Here is an 18,375-nt window from a genome sequence, read left to right as displayed (position 1 = left end):
TACCTTGTAGCATAAGTCAAATGGGTTAAAGTAACCCTGTAACATAGCAAAGGAACTCCTTCTTACATACGCAAATTACCTTCTATGCAGTCTCTTCACTTTAGTTTCAAAGTTACCCAGCTCTGGAAGCCACAATTCAAAGGCTTATCAAGAGAAGGGGGAACTTACAACCAGAACTGGTCAACATAGCTTTATACACATATTTTAAAAGATGGCACAGCAGAAGGGACTCCAATTCTAGAAGCACAAGACCTTAAGAAGCAGCATATTATGATAAACCCCTTCATTAGAAAGGTTTCATTTCTATCACTGATACCATGGCTAAACTATATTTTATGCCACTTTCAAGTAACAGTTGAGACATCAGAATGCAGAGGCATCACAATAAGTCCTACTTAATAGAAATAACTAGACAGATCAACACTTCTCTACAAACTATTTCCTTTTTCTGATTGGCAGTTAAACACAAAGGCTTAATCCGTAACTCAACAGTGAAGGGTAATACACTGTCAATACATATATCTAGTATTTCAGACTAAACTCGTCCACATATACAACTGAAATTAGTTACAAGGTATAGCCTAATAGATGCCAGAGATAGGTACTTTTACAGATATTAAATGTATTAAACTTCTTGCACACTGAAGTCATTATACATACAGGAAAAAGTCAGAGCTTTTATATTTGTGTTTATTCTTTGCTTAATTTTAAAAACACTACTATAATTGAATATAAAACAAAAACAATAGCAAGAAGTGAGCATGTGATGATTATAGTCTTTCACTAATTCAGTACTGCATACAAAATGCTAGCAGTGAGTGTTATTCACTGTCCTCATTAAGAAGTCTGACACTGAACATCACCTCTGCAATGATGTTCATCATCCTCATAGGCTTCTCCATTATAGTGGTGCCATCTTGTCTGATTTGGATCAAAGTCCACCAGTTCTACCTGATCCACTTCATCAGTCTCTTCCATTTCCTCTCAGCCTAGAGTTTTTCCAGTAAAGAGAGTTTATCAGGAGACAGAAAGCCATTTTCAGGAAAGTTTACCTTAAATTCAATTAGGTGATCCTTTTCATGAATGCTATGATAAATTGGCATGCCTTTATTTAGGACACACTTGAAGTCCCCTTGCTTGACAGTCTGACTTGGAGAGGCAAAGACTATGGTTTGGTTGTCAAGAGTGAATTTTGGCTTTTGGGAGCTGGATACAATGTTTTAATCAGTTACATATTCACACATGAAAAAGATCTTCTCATTGAGTAAAAATAGTCTTTCTGATCTAACACAATGATAAAATTTCAGCTTAAGCAATTAGGCAGGAAAAGTTTCTCCCTACTTGCAAAAGTTTGCCTTTTTCTTTTTTATTCAAGCCTTCTACTGATTGGATGAGGCCTCCTAAATTAGGAAGGCAATCCACTTCACTCAGTCTATTAGTTCAAATGTTAATATTATTCAAAAAACCTGCTAGACACATGCATAATAATGCCTGGCCAAAATCCAGGAAGCTTCTGGCCCAAGAAAGTTGGCACATCAAATTGGTAATCACATTGCCACATAAATATAAGCAGACATTTATTTGCGTGCAAGAATTCCTGAAGACTTTTAGCATGAAAAGATTAACAAAATTTAATTCATATTCATATTCATATATTCTTTTCTTTCCCAGAAAGTCTATTTTAACCTTTAGAACACTGTTATAACTGTATAAAATTATAGGAATTTTCAAACACCAAATTGGGAATGAGAATGGTTTCTTATCTCAAGTCTGCTGTTCTGCTTCTTATCATGTGGGCGATCTTGGACAAGTCATTTAAAATTTTGAAATCTTAATTTTCTTTAACTACAAGAGAACTTTGAACCAAATAGTTCCAATGGGGTTTTCATGGGAATGGTTCTTAAACCTGGTGACAGCTCTCTTATCTCCTGCTCTGCTGTTTTGCCTGCAGTTAAAATGATGTTTAGTAGAGAAAGAAGAAGAGCAACATTGTCTACAACTTGAATTGTTCACACTGACCATAGTTAGCAATGACTCAAGAGCACTAACTTGCTTCCTTTCAAGAGTATTCTAACCACAGCAATATTCTCTGCTCCGTTATACAAAAGACCAGAACCCGACTTTCTATCACAGCTTACAGATAAAAGCAGATGTTAAGTTGACTGATTTTTTCCACCAATCTTTTTTTTAATGTTTATGTGTTTGTGCATGAGTATGTATTTTTCCAAATCTACTTTCCCTCTGATTGTTAAATCCACTTATTTTTAAAAATATACTTAAACTTGAACATACTAATATATGTATAGCCACTTTTATTCATCATTTTACTTCCCAATAATATTCAAATGAAATCAACTAAGAAAACAGTATTAAAGGCAGTTGTCCACGTACTGGAGTGAAAATATGGTAATTATCTAGCTGTTGTGATTCACTGAGGCACCCAAATAGGATCAACAAAGGCCTAATGAGATTTCAGAAGTCTGAATTACCCACTTTGGCTGTCTACATAAATTGAATTAACTGTTCTTTTATCCAATTCTCATTCATGAGGTAACATATAGATACAATTAAAGGTAAGAGTTATAGAAGAGCTTCATGACAGTGAGATTTGATCAGCAGAGCCTATGGACACTAAATAATTTCCATTTCTAATCATTGGAAACCCAACTGAGTCAGGGTTGGATTAGATGCATCTCTGACTGTAGAGGAAATGGAGAAAATGCCTTCTTTAGAACACTTTTAGTGCTTCCATTTATTTAAATATGGTTTCCTAATATATAGCATTCTGCTTATATACCCTCATGAAAAAGCAATTATATTTTTGTCTTTCATATCTTCCTGCCAAATGACCACTAACTTGAGCCCATCATTTTATCATACTCTTAAAGATTGTGACCCAGGGATAATAAAACTCTGAAATGTAGGACTAACATTATTGCTTTTTGAGCCAGAAGTAGAGAAATTTACAGTAATACTATTCACCATGCCTACTTTGGCTCATGTTTTACGAATGGATTTCTTCCACCAAAATTTAGATATTTTTGTTGTTTTCACAACATTGGATGGTAAATTGAACAGTATCTGGAACTGAACAAGAGAGGGTAAAGGAAGTTTTTGAATTATGTTTTGTGAATTTTTTATTCTTTTGGTGTGCATGTCCATTACCTCTCCTTGCTTCATATTTCTTTGCTTACCTTGTGGTGGATTCTTTGGCCAGCTGTATTAACAATTCTTCATGACAGCAAGTGCTACATGATGCCTGAAAAGAGCTAGAAGGAATATACAAGTGCTTCCAAAATGAAACAGAGAAGTTTGCTAATCCATTCAGGAAGTCCAGTTTGTTTTGTTTCTGCTGCTGTTGCCTCCACTTTCATAGCTATCTTACTCCACCATCTTCACCATCACTATTGCAATGTATTGATATGAGTACAATAGATCTAAGGAGTCTTCAGCATGGATTCATCCAACTCATACTGCACTAGAATGTGTCTGAGGGCAAGATGAAGAATATTAATAGAGAAGTCCTGGCTGAGGTTCTCACAATGGGATTCACTGCCACACTGAGGTCCAGGTGTGGGGCTATGTCACCTTGCTGATTCAGCAGGCCCCTTATTCTCAACCAGGTATGGCTGTGTAGGGAAGTTGTCTGGGTGCCAATTGGACTTTATCAGTTAAGGTCTTTCTTTCTATATTTTATCTATGGCCAGAAGGTGAAATTTATCGGAAATAGACCCACAGGCATTTGGGAATTGTGAGTTTGAGTATGTCAGATTTTTTTTAATGCTTTAGAAAAAGACTTAAAAAATCACTACTGACTGCAAATCATGCTCTTTCTAGCCCAGCTCCCTCAAAAGCTAGTAAAATTCTTATACACAACTTTTTCTTCCTATGATTCATTTATCACAAGTTCTCCTTCTTGATATTAGTATGTTAATAAGTAGTCGATTTGTCAAATAGTTGTGCTTGGAACTGTGTGACAATATGGTTTGTTAAAAAAAAAGAACAATTTCAATGTTTAAGACCGGCTTTTCTTTTGAATAGTTTTACATAGGGAAAAAAAAAAGAAAGGAAACCACTTGACAAGATTCAGGTTAGTGAACTATTGTGAACAGCCAAGAATTTAGTGACATATCACTTCAGATATGATGGATGCTTAGCAATTACTGATCTTATATTGCACTGACAGATTTGGCACTGAAAGTGGAACCTGTTCAGAATGATAAATGGATATGACAACTTATTAAAGATAGAAGGCATGATTAGTGTTGGATGTAGATGTAGCCTTTTCAAGAGGAGACAGGAGATTAAAGAAAACAAAAAGGGATATTTGAATGTGAAAATTAAAATTTTGAGAGAAAACACATCTGCAGCACACACTAAATTCATAAAAATAGAGAAATTCTAGAAATTTAGCAGCAGTATTGCTTGTGGTCAATGAAAGTATTGTGAAACACATTTTTTTTGTATACTCATAGCCTCATCTCCAGCTCTCATGATTGGTGTTTTCCTCATATCTTCTTTCAGGTCATTGAAATTCCCCTCGGGGACTGTGCTGCTGAACATTTGAAGTCTCTTTAGAGGACCTTTGGAACCTGCTCTAAGATTTCTGATTTCACATTTCAGTCTTTGGCATCAACATTTTCACATGAAGTCTGGTTAATTTCTACGCTGAGTTTTCTTAAATGAAAAGGGAAGACATGAGGTACTGGGATATTGCTAACTTCTCAGGAAAAAATTCCTGAAATGCTTATTTCTGTGACGTGTTTGTTGGATCAAGTAATAGAAGAGACCCACTGTACCACTGCTAATGGGACATATCATGAACAATCTTATTTCTTAAAAAATTATTTAAAAGACTAGTAGCCTTTTTTTTTGGTTTTGGGGTGGGAGGTTGTTTTTGTTTTGTTTTGTTTGGTACTGGAGATTCAACCAGTACCTTGTGCTTGAGAGGTAGGCACGGCGCCACTGAGCTAAGTCCCTGGCCCTAAGACGAGTAGCATTTTTAAAGAGGCTGTAAGACTGTGAAATATCAAGAAAGGCCATTGCATTTTTATTCTAAGTGACAATATGTGCTCAATAACTTCTTGGTACAGTATTTTGATATGTGCAAATGTTTCACTAGAAATACAAATTCACTTGTTGTGTCTATATACACAGATATTATATACAGTGTACTATATTACTGCCCTTTCCATCTAATGTATCTTGCCTATGAACTGGGAAAGATTTGTGTACCACTTTGGCACTGAATGATTTGAACGTTTAGAAGTTTTTATTAGAGTGATACTGAAAGTTCTTTAGAAGTATACTTCCTATATACCTGACTCCTTCATGTCACCTGCATTCAGTGAACAGAATGTGCTGCTCAGAGACACTGAAATAGGATGTATTAATCACCATGTAACAGTTTCTTTGGAACAATCTCTCTTATCTCTCCATCAAATCATCTCCACACTTTACATTTTTAAAGAACATTATATCATAATTTAAGGTTCACAGCCTTCCATACATTTTTCTACAGTTTTATAAATCCTCATAGGCTTTCTCTTTCCCTGGCTGTTCCTAAGGTATCTTTTTGCTTTTATATCATTCTCCTTTTACAGACATTGAATGGTGACATTCCTTAAAATTCTACCCCAAGCCTGCTTTTTATCTTCTCTAACACTCTTTACCAAAGCAATGTTGCTTGTGTCTGTGACTTTAATCACCACCTTCATTCAAATGACTTATGGTCTATGTTTCTTTCTAAGCTACAAAACTGAAATTCACTGCCTACTAGACATTGCCACTGAGAGGACTCAAAAACACTACCTCAAATTCAACATGTCCAAAACCTAACTTAAATCTTCTCCCATCTCCACTATACCTTGTCCTCTTTTGGTATTCTTTGTTTTGGAGAATGACACTCCTTTTAGACTGGTTGCTCAACCTGGAAAAGAAGGAATTATCTTGACATTTTCCTCTCCTCACATTCTCTCTCATATCTATTCATTGCCTACTGCTTTTTATTCAAAATGTACACAAATTCGTCTGTCTACTTTCCATTTCTACTGCCACCAACATAGTACGTGCTACACAGGCACAGCATCCTTGCTATTGTCCCTATATAATAAAGCCAACAATAGCAATAATGAATGTAATGCTTGTGTGGTAATAGCAATAATAACAATAAATATAATTATTATACCAATTTATAGTATTATATTCAAGTACTTATCATATAATATTTATAGATTACATTGCATCATGGCATGTTTATTCATATAATAGTAAAAATATGTTTATTCTGAGTCAGGAAAGATAGTAATATTTAGTAATAGTATTTTAATTGATATGTAAAATTTATACATATTCATGTGGTATGCAATATTTCAATACATGTATGTATTACATGTTGTTCACATTAGAGTAAACATACTCTATCTCCTCAAGTAATTATTTTTTTATGGTGAAAACATTAGAAAATTTTCTCTGCATTTAAAAAATACATACAGCACATTATTGTGATCTAGGGTTACTCTAGCAGCACACATGAGCTTCTTTTTCCTAACTAGAACTTTGTACCCTTAATCAGCCTTTCCCCACTTCTCCTTCCCCCTGCACTCTCCAGCCTCTGATAGCCCCCGTTCTACTCTCAACTTCTATTAGACTGCATATATGAGTGAGGTCACATAGTACTCATCTTTCTATGCTGGCTTATTTCATTTAACATAATGACTTCCAACTTAATACATGTTCCCTCAAATAACAGAAATCCATTCTTTTATGGCCAAATAGTATTCTACAGTATTCTACTGTACATTTATAAAATATTTTATTTATCCACTCGTCAGGAGATGGGCATTTAGGTTGTTTCCATGCCATAAACAGAGCCACAATAAACATGGGATTGCAGATCTCCAAATTTTGATTTCATTTACTGTGGACACACATGTATTAGTGGGTAATGATCACGTTTAAGTTTTAATGACCTCATAATTTCACAAAAGTACCCTAACAACAAAAGTATTATCATTATTCCATTTTATAAAGATACTAAGATTTAAAGAAGTTAACTTACCCATGATTACTTTCCTACAGCATTTCACATCTCTCAAGTCACAATCTCAAACGCATTCACACACAACATATCACTCCTCACATGACCACATAAAACACACTGAGTACTACTTGAGGCTCTTAAGATAAAATTGAACATTGACTGTCTCTCTAACCTTATCCCCCTGTGGTTTCAGAGACCCAGCCACACCCTGGTGTTTTTAGCTCCCTAAATGCTCCATTATCCTTTCTACCACAGGGACTTTCATATCTTGTCTCCTCTGCCTGCCATAGAGTATCCTTTGCTCCAAATCCCCTCCCAATTCCATTCCTTCATACACCACACACCTCTCTTTAAGGACACATTATTGCTTGCATCATGAAGCTTTCTTTCATCACATGGATCATTATAGAGAATTAATATATATGTAAAATTGTTCATGTACATTTCTGATTTTAATTAATGTATGTTTCCTAAACTTGATTGTAAGGTCCACTTGAAAAAAATTACAATTTTTTTTCAGTGCTGAGGATCAAACTTGGGACCTTCCACTTGCTACACAGGTGGCAGCACCACTGAACTAAATCCCCAGCCCTCGAATTACAACTTTTCAGTATTTTATCAGAAGTATTCCAAAAATACTTACTGAATAAATAAATATATGAAAAATAAGAAACTATTGGATGCAAAGTTCCAAATGACTTTTCATAGCTGTAATTCTAGACAGCGATAAGTCCTACCTTCTTACAGTTTATTCTAGGACCTAGCACAATGTTTGCACACAAAGACATTCAATTCATGCTCTCTGAAGGAACATGCCACTCTATTAGAAAGTCTGTTTTCTGCTTACCATTTAAATCTGCAAGTAAGGGACTTCTACAGGAAGGCTAGCTTAGTTGGCAACAACATTTACCCTGACAGGTAGACAGATATCTGGAAGCATTTGCCCAAATGCTAAGGTTTACATAAAATCCATATGCCTAATCAAATACCTGAATGTATTATTTTAAAAAGGAAGATTAAATCCTTTAGCTGACTGACTTAATATTTTTGAGAGTCCAGAAAGTGGGGAGGTTGTATAAATTTGACTAATGTCATATTCAAGCTTACATTCTAATTAAGCAAGCAATGCATATTTGCCAATTACTGAAAAAAAATTTCATTACAAGCTGAATACTGCCCTTTTCTTTGAAAAACCAAAGAGCACAAGAAAAACAAAACAAAAATTCAAAGCATGTGAATTTTGTTTTCTATTGAAAAACTTTTTTTTTTTGGTACCAGGGATTGAACTTGGGTCCTTGCTCTTGTGAGGCAGGTGGCGGAACCACTGAGCTAAATCCCTGGCCCCCTATTGAACAACTTTTATTTGCCCATAAGACTGTCATTTTTAGTCCAGTTGATCTGTATTTGAAATATAAAACTTTCGCCAAGATTATTTCAACACTTGTGTGATTTTTAAGATTGTGCAACACATCACACATTGTGACACTGTAAATGAAGAACTCCTAGGGTTGATGATTGTATTGAAGACAGACACCTGCCATGAAAAGTGGGAGATAAAGCTATGGGCCAAGTGATGCAAAAGTCTCTGCTAAGATCAAGGCTCTATTTCACCAATGGGAAGGCAAGAAAGCATAATAGATGCATCAGAAAGATGGGGATCAATCTTTCTCCCAGGAAAGACTGCAGGTAAACTCTGAGACATATATTGAAAATAGATATATTAAGACCAGTTCTGTCACTGGCAATTGGACTTCACCTCTGAGATACCAAGAGCATTTTAATCTCAACAAAAGTACAAATAGGATTACATCAAACTATAAAACTACTGCACAGTAGAGAAAATAATCAATAAAATGGACAGCCAACATATGCAATGTGAGAAAATAATTGCAAACCACACATGCAATGGGGGGTTAATATATCAAGAACTATACAATTTACTAGCAAAGTTTAAAAACAAAACAAGACCAAAACAATTCAATTATTGACAAAGGAACTGAGTAGACATTTTCAAGAAGTCCTACAAATGGGCAATAGTAATATAAACACATTCTCAATATCACTAATGAAAGAAATTCAAATGAAAACCACTTTCTTTTTTTTACAAAAAGTCAATAATTAGTATTGATGAGGATGTGGAGAAAAGAGAACACATAATACCAGTGGGAATGTAAAATAGTAAAGATACCGTAAAACAGTATGGAGACCCCTCAGAAAATTAAAAATAGAACTATGATATGATTCAGCACTCCCACTTAGTGGGTATATATCCAAAATAAATAAAACCAGTCTGAAAACTTTATGTGATGGACCTGAGGTGGTAATCTAATTAATTTCATAATACTCAAATATTTCACAATGATTCAAAAAGAGTTCATCTCTGAAGAACCATTGGATGCTCTTTATCTGTTTCCTGATAATGACTGTATTCAGCAAAGCTGACTGTCAATGTTTTCAACTTTACCCATCCATAATGTCTTGTCACCATAGCCCTGAAACATTTGCATGACATAGTGAAAAGCTGATATTAATTATTTTAACTATGTAAGTAGAAATAAAAATGAAACAAAACATAGCCAAAGAGAAAATCATCAAGAAGCTGTATGTTCTCCTTGAAAGTTGCCAATAGCAATTCATATCTCTAAAACAAAGTGAATGGATTAAAACTGCAAGCCCTTACTCATTTCTTACAATTTTATTAAAATAAAAAATAAAATTTATATTCTGAAGAAAATAAATAATTTAAGACAATCTACTAAATTATAGAACAAATAGACAAGGAACTAACATATCCAAGACCTTTAACTACGTTATTTCTTTCTAGCCATATGCCAAACTTAAGAGCATTGAGAAGCTTTTAAATTTTTAAAGATTAGATGCCTAAGGCTCAGAGAAGTTAAGCAACTTACCCAAAATAAAACAGAAAAAAAATCTATAAGGTAAAAATTTAATAACTTGTGAAGGAATCACAGGATTTTTTTAAAGTTTAAAATAATTTTTATTATAGTATACTATAATAATTGTATGACTTGTTTATGTTTTATGATTAGTTATTATTGTTAATCTTTTATTGTGCCTAATTCATAAATTAAATTTTACAATAGACATATGTGTATAGAAAAATATAGTATATATTTAAAAGGTCTGTACTATGTTATTAATATAAGATTAAAATTGGAGTTTTGTTATTTTGTTCTTTTTTCTATTTTTTGCTTTTATTTTTTTGTCTTGCCACATTCAACATTTTAACTAAAACAGAACAGAACTGGTACAAAAACAGACAGACCAATGTGCAATTATTACATGTTAATGAAAACATAATCACTTTTTCTTCCCTATATGAAACAGATTTAGACAGATTCATTTAAAGTATTTTACGGGTCCTACAAACACACTCAAGCCTAGATAATAACAAATAAGAAGCCAGTTCAATTTTATGGCTTTTTCTTTTTAAACTTTCCCTGTGTGTATCTATTTCTCCATTGACTTTGGCCAAAATCATACTGACTTCCTAGGAAGTGCTGCTTGATTTCCTAATACTAACTAGAGATGAGCAGAGATTTGTGGGGAATAAAGTTCCCTAATCAAAATCAAGTCCTAAAAATCAAGAGGCAGAAATAGAAAAAAAATGAATTTTTTTTCTTTCATTCGAAGATAAGTTTTTCTAAAAAATTGCTCAAGGATTTGAAATCAGACCAAGTCCACATGAGGGAGAAGGAAACAGCATGGTGGATTCAAGAGTCAGAATTTCTTCATCAAAATTTAAATTTCAAACTTAATGGCTGTGAATCTTTGACAATTCACTTCACATTTCTAAGATTCAAATAATATATATTAATTAGAGGAGAAAAGTCATGCTTAGTCCAAGGGAAGTGCTTAACACAGTGCCTTGTTTATAAAATGCACTAATGTATCATGGGAAATAGAATTATTTATCTAGGATTGTCGAACAACTTGGTATTTAGAACTAGAGCTCCTAAGTGTCTCTCATTTGGAAAAGTTCTTCTAAACTCAAGTTCACAAAGGTCACAATGGTTTCCTTATACATCCTGGATGGGTCTCTCCCAAAGGCTCTGGGATTTCAACCACTGTTTTCCAGCATTCCTTACCCAGCTGGTGGTTCCTAACCTGTGATGGCTTGGCAACAAAGCCAAAAATATTGATTTTTCCATTGAAAAGAAGCTTCACACAATTACAAGAGGGTACAGCAGCAATCAGGTAGCATCTCTTTCCTTGACAAAAAACCCAGGGAATGTCCAATTGCCTCCCCCCCAAGTCCAGCACCTCTATCAATAAGAGAATGACAAACGTTAACCAACTGCTTCCTTTTGCTGACCACTGGCTTCTAAGTCTCTCCAATAAAGCCTGTTTTTACCCTATCTCATGGGACATTGCACCATTTACCTTTTGCACTTTGCCACCATTCAGTAAATATTAGTTCAAATTCCACTGCTTTGTAGCTAGCTTCTGTTATAAAGGAAGTTGCTGAGTAAGAGCATTAGCTTTCAGTATGACCACTCTGCTTATAAAAATATAAATTAAAATGTAAAATTTCTTGCCTAAATGACAACAGACGTTCTCAGTTCATTCTTGCTGATCTGCTTTGGCTTTTCTCCAGGTACTGGTCTGATGAATAAAGTTTCTTAACATAAAAACTTGAGGAAACTAAGCATGATTAGAAATCAAGTATTAAGGCTGTGTTTTCCTAGTCTTTATACATATGAAAATAATTAGTTGTTTGTGAGTTTTTAGAGATTCAAGAAGAAAGTTTAGAAAGGAAACTTATAAGAAACCCAGAAGCAGTACCAGCACAACCAGCACGAAGGAGCAGAGCCGCCCCCAGCACCAAGAAGGTGAACTGCCAGGCGCCAGCAGCACACACCCCTTCCCCCGCTTTGAAATGAGAAGACACATAAAAGTCTCAAAACCAGACTTCCAGATCACCTAAAGCAACTTGAAAGGGAAATGAGATGGAACAAGCTAATACTCAACCACCTGGACTCCCTGAACTGGCAGTGAAAGAGGATCTGGAAAAAATGAAATGAGAAATAATTTTTCACATAACAGCAGAGATTGTGCCCATAGTGCAAGACATGATTAATAAATCTAGAGAGAACACAGATTAAAAAAATAGAGGAGCTGAGGAACATGATGGAATCCCAACACAGGAAACAAATGGAATCCATAAAACAGATGCAAACAGATTTCCAGGAGATTAAAAACTCCATCGAAAGTTTACCCAGCAGGCTGTTCAACTGCTCCCAGCCCAGAGGAAGGTGCTTTCAGGCCGCCATTCCACCACTCCCAGCCCAGAGGAAGGGGTTTCTGGGCTGCTGTTCCACTGCTTGCAGCCCAGAGGAAGGGGCTTCCAGGCCACCGTTCCACTGCTCCCAGCCCAGAGGAGGTGAGCTGCATGGGTGCCAACAGCATGCCCCCTAGCCCAACAAAATGAGAAGACATGTAAGCAAGTCTCAAAAACAGACAACCAGAACACCTACAGCAACCCCAAAGGGAAATGAGATGGAACACTCTGATACTCAACCACCTGGACTCCCTGAACTGGCAACAAAAGAGGAACTGGAAAAAATGAAATTGGAAATAATTTCTCAGATAACAGCCGAGATTCTGCTCACAGTGCAAGACATGATTAATAAATCTAGAGAGGAGCTGAGGAACATGATGGAATCCCAACATAAGAAACAAATGGAATCCATAAAACAGAAACAGATTTCCAGAAGATAAAAAACTCCACTGAAAGTCTACATAGTAGAATGAGCCAATGTGAGGACAGAATTTCAGATACAGAAGATAAGACTGAAATTAGTGACCAGGAAAAGAAAAATTGCTTCAAAATTGTAAGAGACCATGAGAAATCAATCCAGCAGCTGCTAGACAATGCAAAAAATAACATAAGACTGATTGGAGTCAAAGAAGAAACAGAAGAGAGTTCAGATGACATAAAAAAAATGTTCACAGAAGTGATGGCAGAAAACTTCCCAAGGAGGGGAAAAGAACTTGACATACAGATAAGTGAGGCATATAGGACTCCAACTAGCCTTGATCAAAACCAATCTACTCATAGGCATATAATTGTTAAGACTCCAGAAACACAAAAGAAGAACAAAATTGTACAAGTAGAGAAAAGAAACAAATCACATACAAAGGAAAGCCCATCAGAATCACAGCAGACTTCTCAGTGCAAACCCTCAAGGCAAGAAGAGCTTGGAGTGAAGTATTGCAAGCCCTAAAGGAAAACAACCTCCAACCCAGATTGATGTACCCTGCAAAACTATCTTGCAAAATTGACAGAGAAATAAGATACTTTCATGACAAAAAGCACCTTAGGAACTTCGTGAATACCAAACCAGCACTCCAAAAATTTTAGACAATGTCCTGGGAAAAGACAACGAGGATCACAAGCCCAGGAAGCCCAGCAGAATGAATCTATCAGGCAGGACAAGAAATTAAATACAACGAGGGAAAATCCAACAAAAAGAAAAAATCATGACAGTGATAAGTCAATATGTATCAGTTATAACCATCAATGTTAATGGTCTCAATTCACCAATCAAAAGAAATAGATTGGCAGAATGGGTCAAGAAGCAAGATCCAACAATATTCTGCATTCAAGAAACACATTTAATTCAAAAAGAAACCCATAGGCTGAAAGTTAAAGGGTGAAAAACTATACTCCATACAACAGGAAGCAAAAAGAAAAGTAGGAGTAGCTATCCTCTTTGAAGATCCAGTGGATTTCAAACCAACACTGATCAAGAGACACAAAGAAGGACACTACATTCTTGTAAAGGGAATGATCCAAGAGGAAGAGATCAGAATCATAAACATATATGCACCAAACACTACTGAGCCCATCTATATAAAACAAATACTAATGGACATGAAAAATCAAATGAGCACCAATACAATAGTGGGAGATCTCAATACCCCACTGTCACAAACAGATCAACTAGACAAGAAATAGGCAATGATCTACTACAACTCAGTCAAACTCTTGAACAAATAAACTTAACAGATGTTTACAGAGTGTCCCACCCACAACATCAGAATACACATTCTTTTCAGCTGTACACTCGTCATTCTCCAAAACAGACCACATACTCGCCCATAGATTGTGTTTAAGTAAGTGCAAAGGAATTGAACTTATCCCCTGTATATTATCAGACCATAGTGTGATGAAATTGGACATCAATAGCAAAAGAAACCACATGAATTTCAGAAACACATGGAAGTTGAACAACACACTTCTGAATAAACAATGGGTCACAGAGGAAATTAAAGAAGAAATCATACAGTCCCTACAATTAAATGACAATGACAATACAACATATCAGAATCTATGGGACACAATGAAAGCAGTCTTCAGAGTGAAATTCATAGCAGTGAATACTCATATTAGGAAAATAGAGCGAGCCCAATTAAACAACCTGATGCTGAACCTCAAGCTGCTAGAAAAGAGCAGGACAGGGACAGGGATTTAGCTCAGTGGTTCTGGTGCCTGCCTTGCAAGCGCAAGGTCCCAAGTTCAACCTCTGGTACAAAAAAAAAAAAAGAAAAGAGCAGGACATGGAGAGAAAGGAATCCTTCTCCATTGTTGGTGGGAGTGCAGACTGGTGCAAACCCTGTCGAAATCAGTATGGAGATACCTCAAATAACTAGGACTAGAAGTCTCATTTCCATATCCAGCTATTCCCCTGCTGAATATCTTCCCAAAAGAATTAAAAGAATCATATCACAGAGATATACGTGCACCCATGTTTATAGCAGCACAGTTCATAATAGCTAAAGCTTGGAAACAGTCCAAGTGCCCATCAACTGGAAACTGAATAAAGAAGATGTGGTTTTTTTATAAAATGGAGTACTACTCAGCCATAAAGAATGAGAAACTAGAGACATTTATGCTAAATGGATGCATATTGAGACAACATTCTTAAGTGAAATAAATAGGACACACATGTGTATATACTGAATAGTTTCTCTAGTGTGAGAAACTGAAAGTATAAATAAGGACTAAAAGGTATAATAGATAATGTGAAATAGGAAGAAAAAGGCAAATGGGAAGGGGAAGTGGGAGGAGTAGGGGAAAGGAAAGAAGGGAATGGAATTAATATGAGAAGAACTGGTTACAAAGTCTTTGTAAGTAGGGAGGAATGGAGGGGTTGAAGGGAGGACAGTTGAATGGGGAAAAAATAAGAACCAAGAGAGATTATGTAAAGGGGCAAATTTCCAATGATGAATGTCATTATACTGTATACTTAAAATGTACCAATAAAATTAATTTTTAAAAAAAGAAACAGAAAAGAAAAAAAGCAACCCAGGAGCAAAAAAGTCACGTGTGAAGGCTAGTTCTTAAAATATTTGGTCTTAAGAGATCTAAATTCTCAGCCTTTAGATAAACTTAAGGTAGTTTTACTGAAAAAGAGAGAAAAAGGAGCCACTATGCTTTGAATAGAAATATTATATTGGGTTTTTGGCTGCAGTTTGCATGACATAGTAAAAAGTCATAATGATTTATTCATTTAAAAAAAAGTTAAGGGGCAAAAAAATGCAACTAACAGCATGTCCCACTAACTTAAAGCAAAAGCAAATTTGACATACAGAAGCAAAACGATCAATTTTGTTTTGAAAATTTACATACCAAAGTTAAACCTGTAAGTCACATAGAGAAAAACATATATTTATAAACGTACAAAAGACAATACTCTTTTTTCAAATAATTTATAAGCTAGAGCCACAATTTCTTCTTTCAAATAATTTATAGTCTAAAAACTTAAGGAAAATATTTCTGGAAAAAAATTATAGATTTTGATATGTAGCACATGATTCATCAATAAGGATGCTCACATTGTTTTCTCCTTACTAGTAAATTTTCATATTTTTACACCAAAATGAAAACATCTTAGTGCCCCAAAGCAATGAAGAAACATATCTGAAATTTTCTATCCTCCTACCTTTTAAATGTGCCCCACATTTTTACATGCACCCTGGATGTTGGCCTCTCTTGCTATTTTTCATATTTCTATTTGTAAACAAAGCATAATAGAGATTGCCAGGCATACTTAGTAAAAAATGATAAAATAATACTCTAAACACACACCTTAAGAGATGAAAGGCTGAGCACACTGTGGAATTTAAATGATGTATTATATTTGTGTCTATGGGTCAGTTCATGTTAGATATTGACTAGTTACAGGAATCTGTGTAAAAGTGGGAGAAGGTGCACAACTAATGAAAACCAGCTAGCTATGGAACTGTTGATTCCATGAGGAACCAAACAAATGGGAAATGAGTCAATCGTTCTCTTTAAAATAATTTATTTTTCAGTACATGTTGATAGTACATAAAAATTGCATTCATCGTGGAGAATTGGTATATGTACATGATATTATTTAATCCATTTTTAATCCCTCCTTTCCTCTCACTCCCCCTCTCTGTATCTCTTGCCCCCTTGTCATGTATATATATATAATTATTCTTTTTTATACATATTTTAGTACATGATGATCACATTCCTCATAGGGACATAGTACATGTACACAACACTTCATAATCCCCCACCCTTTTTAAATCTTATCCTCCTTCATTTTTAATACATAGCTTAAATTTGTTCATAACACTCAATAAGAAAGCAAGCATACCCCATACCTCAATAAATATAGAGACTCTTTGTCCAGGCCATACCTACACTTTGTATTAATGTTACCAAGCTGAAGTGTTGGGAGCAATGCTACATAATTTTAGGGAAAAATCATTTGGTTAGCTTAGTTCTCCTGCCTACAGCCCAGCTATGGAATTCCGAGACATAATTCCATTTTGGCCTCTGGTCACAACTGAGACCTCAGTGATCCAGTGATGCTGTGATTCTCCAGGACAAGAAACATCCTGGAAGGAACAAACATCTACTCAGTTCCTCATTGTTTTTGGATTGTTACCATCTTGTATACGCGGATGTACCGAACTCTCTGCAAGTTATTTGTTACATTTGTTTCTCCCGATGTACTGAGCACTGAATAAAAGGTCCTGGGGGGCTTTTGTCTTTGCTGCCCAGAGCAGCACTGATCAGACCCAAAGCTCAGCTTTTTCTCAGTCTGTTTTCTACCTTTCCTGTAATTCTCCTTGTGCTGCTGTGGCTCGCAAGAGACTAGGATTTACTGCAGAGGTTCTAGTAAGGTCCCCTTTCCCTGTTCCCTACACTGTGGTGCTACTCCACTCATGTCTTTGTAACTAGAGATTAGCTTGCCCTTATGGCGGTGGGTTTGTGTACAGCTCCAGGAGGCAGTGTTCATACCCTACAGTGTGAGTGCTGCATGGTGAGTGCTCCCCTATGGAGTTGTGCAGTACTTACTACTGGTACAAGAGGGTTTCTCAGGCTGCTGTGCTCCCCAGGAGCTCTGATTTGCAGCAGAAACACTAAATTTAATTGCTAGAACAATGAGCTATGATAAAATGAATAAACAGATAATATTTTTTCAAAGACCAGTGAGGAATGATTGTCATTTACTTAATGAACTATAGGCTCGGATGAGAAATTTAATTTACTAATCCTTCAAAATCTGCAAGACTCTTTGGGTCTTAATGCCTCTGTGTTACTTTTTTGCTTCATTCTTCTCTGCCTTTCTAAATTCTCTTGCCCCTCTATCAAACCCCATGTATATTCTTTTTGTAACTTTCATCATCAGTGTCTTTCCCCCTTCTCGTATCAGCTCCATTTCCTTTTAGTCTCTCTCACATTTCTTTCTGTTTATAATCTTTCACCTGTTTGTTTTATTCTGTTTACAATGCCGGGGAATGAACCCAGAGCCTCATGTATGCTAAACAAACACTACTGTTGAGCTACATCCTCATCCTTGTGAGAATTTTTATTTCTCTACTTTTCCCCCACAAGCATTCCAACCGCATCCTCTTTTCTCTTTCTTTTCTTTCTTCTCTGGTCCCAGAAGACACCATTCATCTCCATCTGCCTTCTTAGCATCTATTTACTCTTTCCCCTGTTGTTCCTTCAGTCTCCTCTTGTTAATATCTGACATTCTGTTCTTCAATTTTCTTTATTGTATCTCTTCCTATACTGCTCATGATGTAAAATCAAAGTACAGTTATTTAATATTCTCTCTGAGACTCCAGATTGATCATCTTTCTCTTCTGCGGTCCTTGAGAATATACAGAATGCACTTGAGGATTCTAAATTAAATCCCAACAGCCATGACATTTGAAGCTGGCATAATCATTGTACTTAACTATGTTATAATTTTTTTAAAATGTATAGTATATTCTTTTTTTGTTCTTTTTTTGGTACCGGGGATCGAACTCAGGTCCTT

General features: G+C 35.6%; 1 protein-coding gene across 11 annotated transcripts in view; it reads right to left on the bottom strand.

Annotated features, from left to right (window-relative positions):
* The window catches only part of Tmem232 (transmembrane protein 232), a 275,760-nt gene that overhangs the window by 110,833 nt on the left and 146,552 nt on the right, over positions 1–18,375 (bottom strand). The window contains exon 15 of one of the 11 annotated variants that reach the window (XM_087180877.1): positions 10,080–18,207. The exons of the other annotated variants lie outside the window; for them this stretch is intronic. Coding sequence (XP_087037003.1) covers positions 18,096–18,207 — 112 coding nt within the window. The 3' untranslated portion in view covers positions 10,080–18,095. Of the gene's footprint in view, positions 1–10,079; positions 18,208–18,375 lie in introns of those variants that run through there. 11 annotated transcript variants of the gene reach the window in all.

The sequence above is a fragment of the Heterocephalus glaber genome, unplaced genomic scaffold (assembly GCF_053883595.1).
Source record: "Heterocephalus glaber isolate CG9 unplaced genomic scaffold, H.glaber_assembly_v1.0 deba00001465, whole genome shotgun sequence".
In the NCBI taxonomy this organism is placed as follows: Eukaryota; Metazoa; Chordata; class Mammalia; order Rodentia; family Bathyergidae; genus Heterocephalus; species Heterocephalus glaber.
Note: the sequence above shows the minus strand (reverse complement) of the source record. Positions and strands in the feature narration are given on the sequence as shown.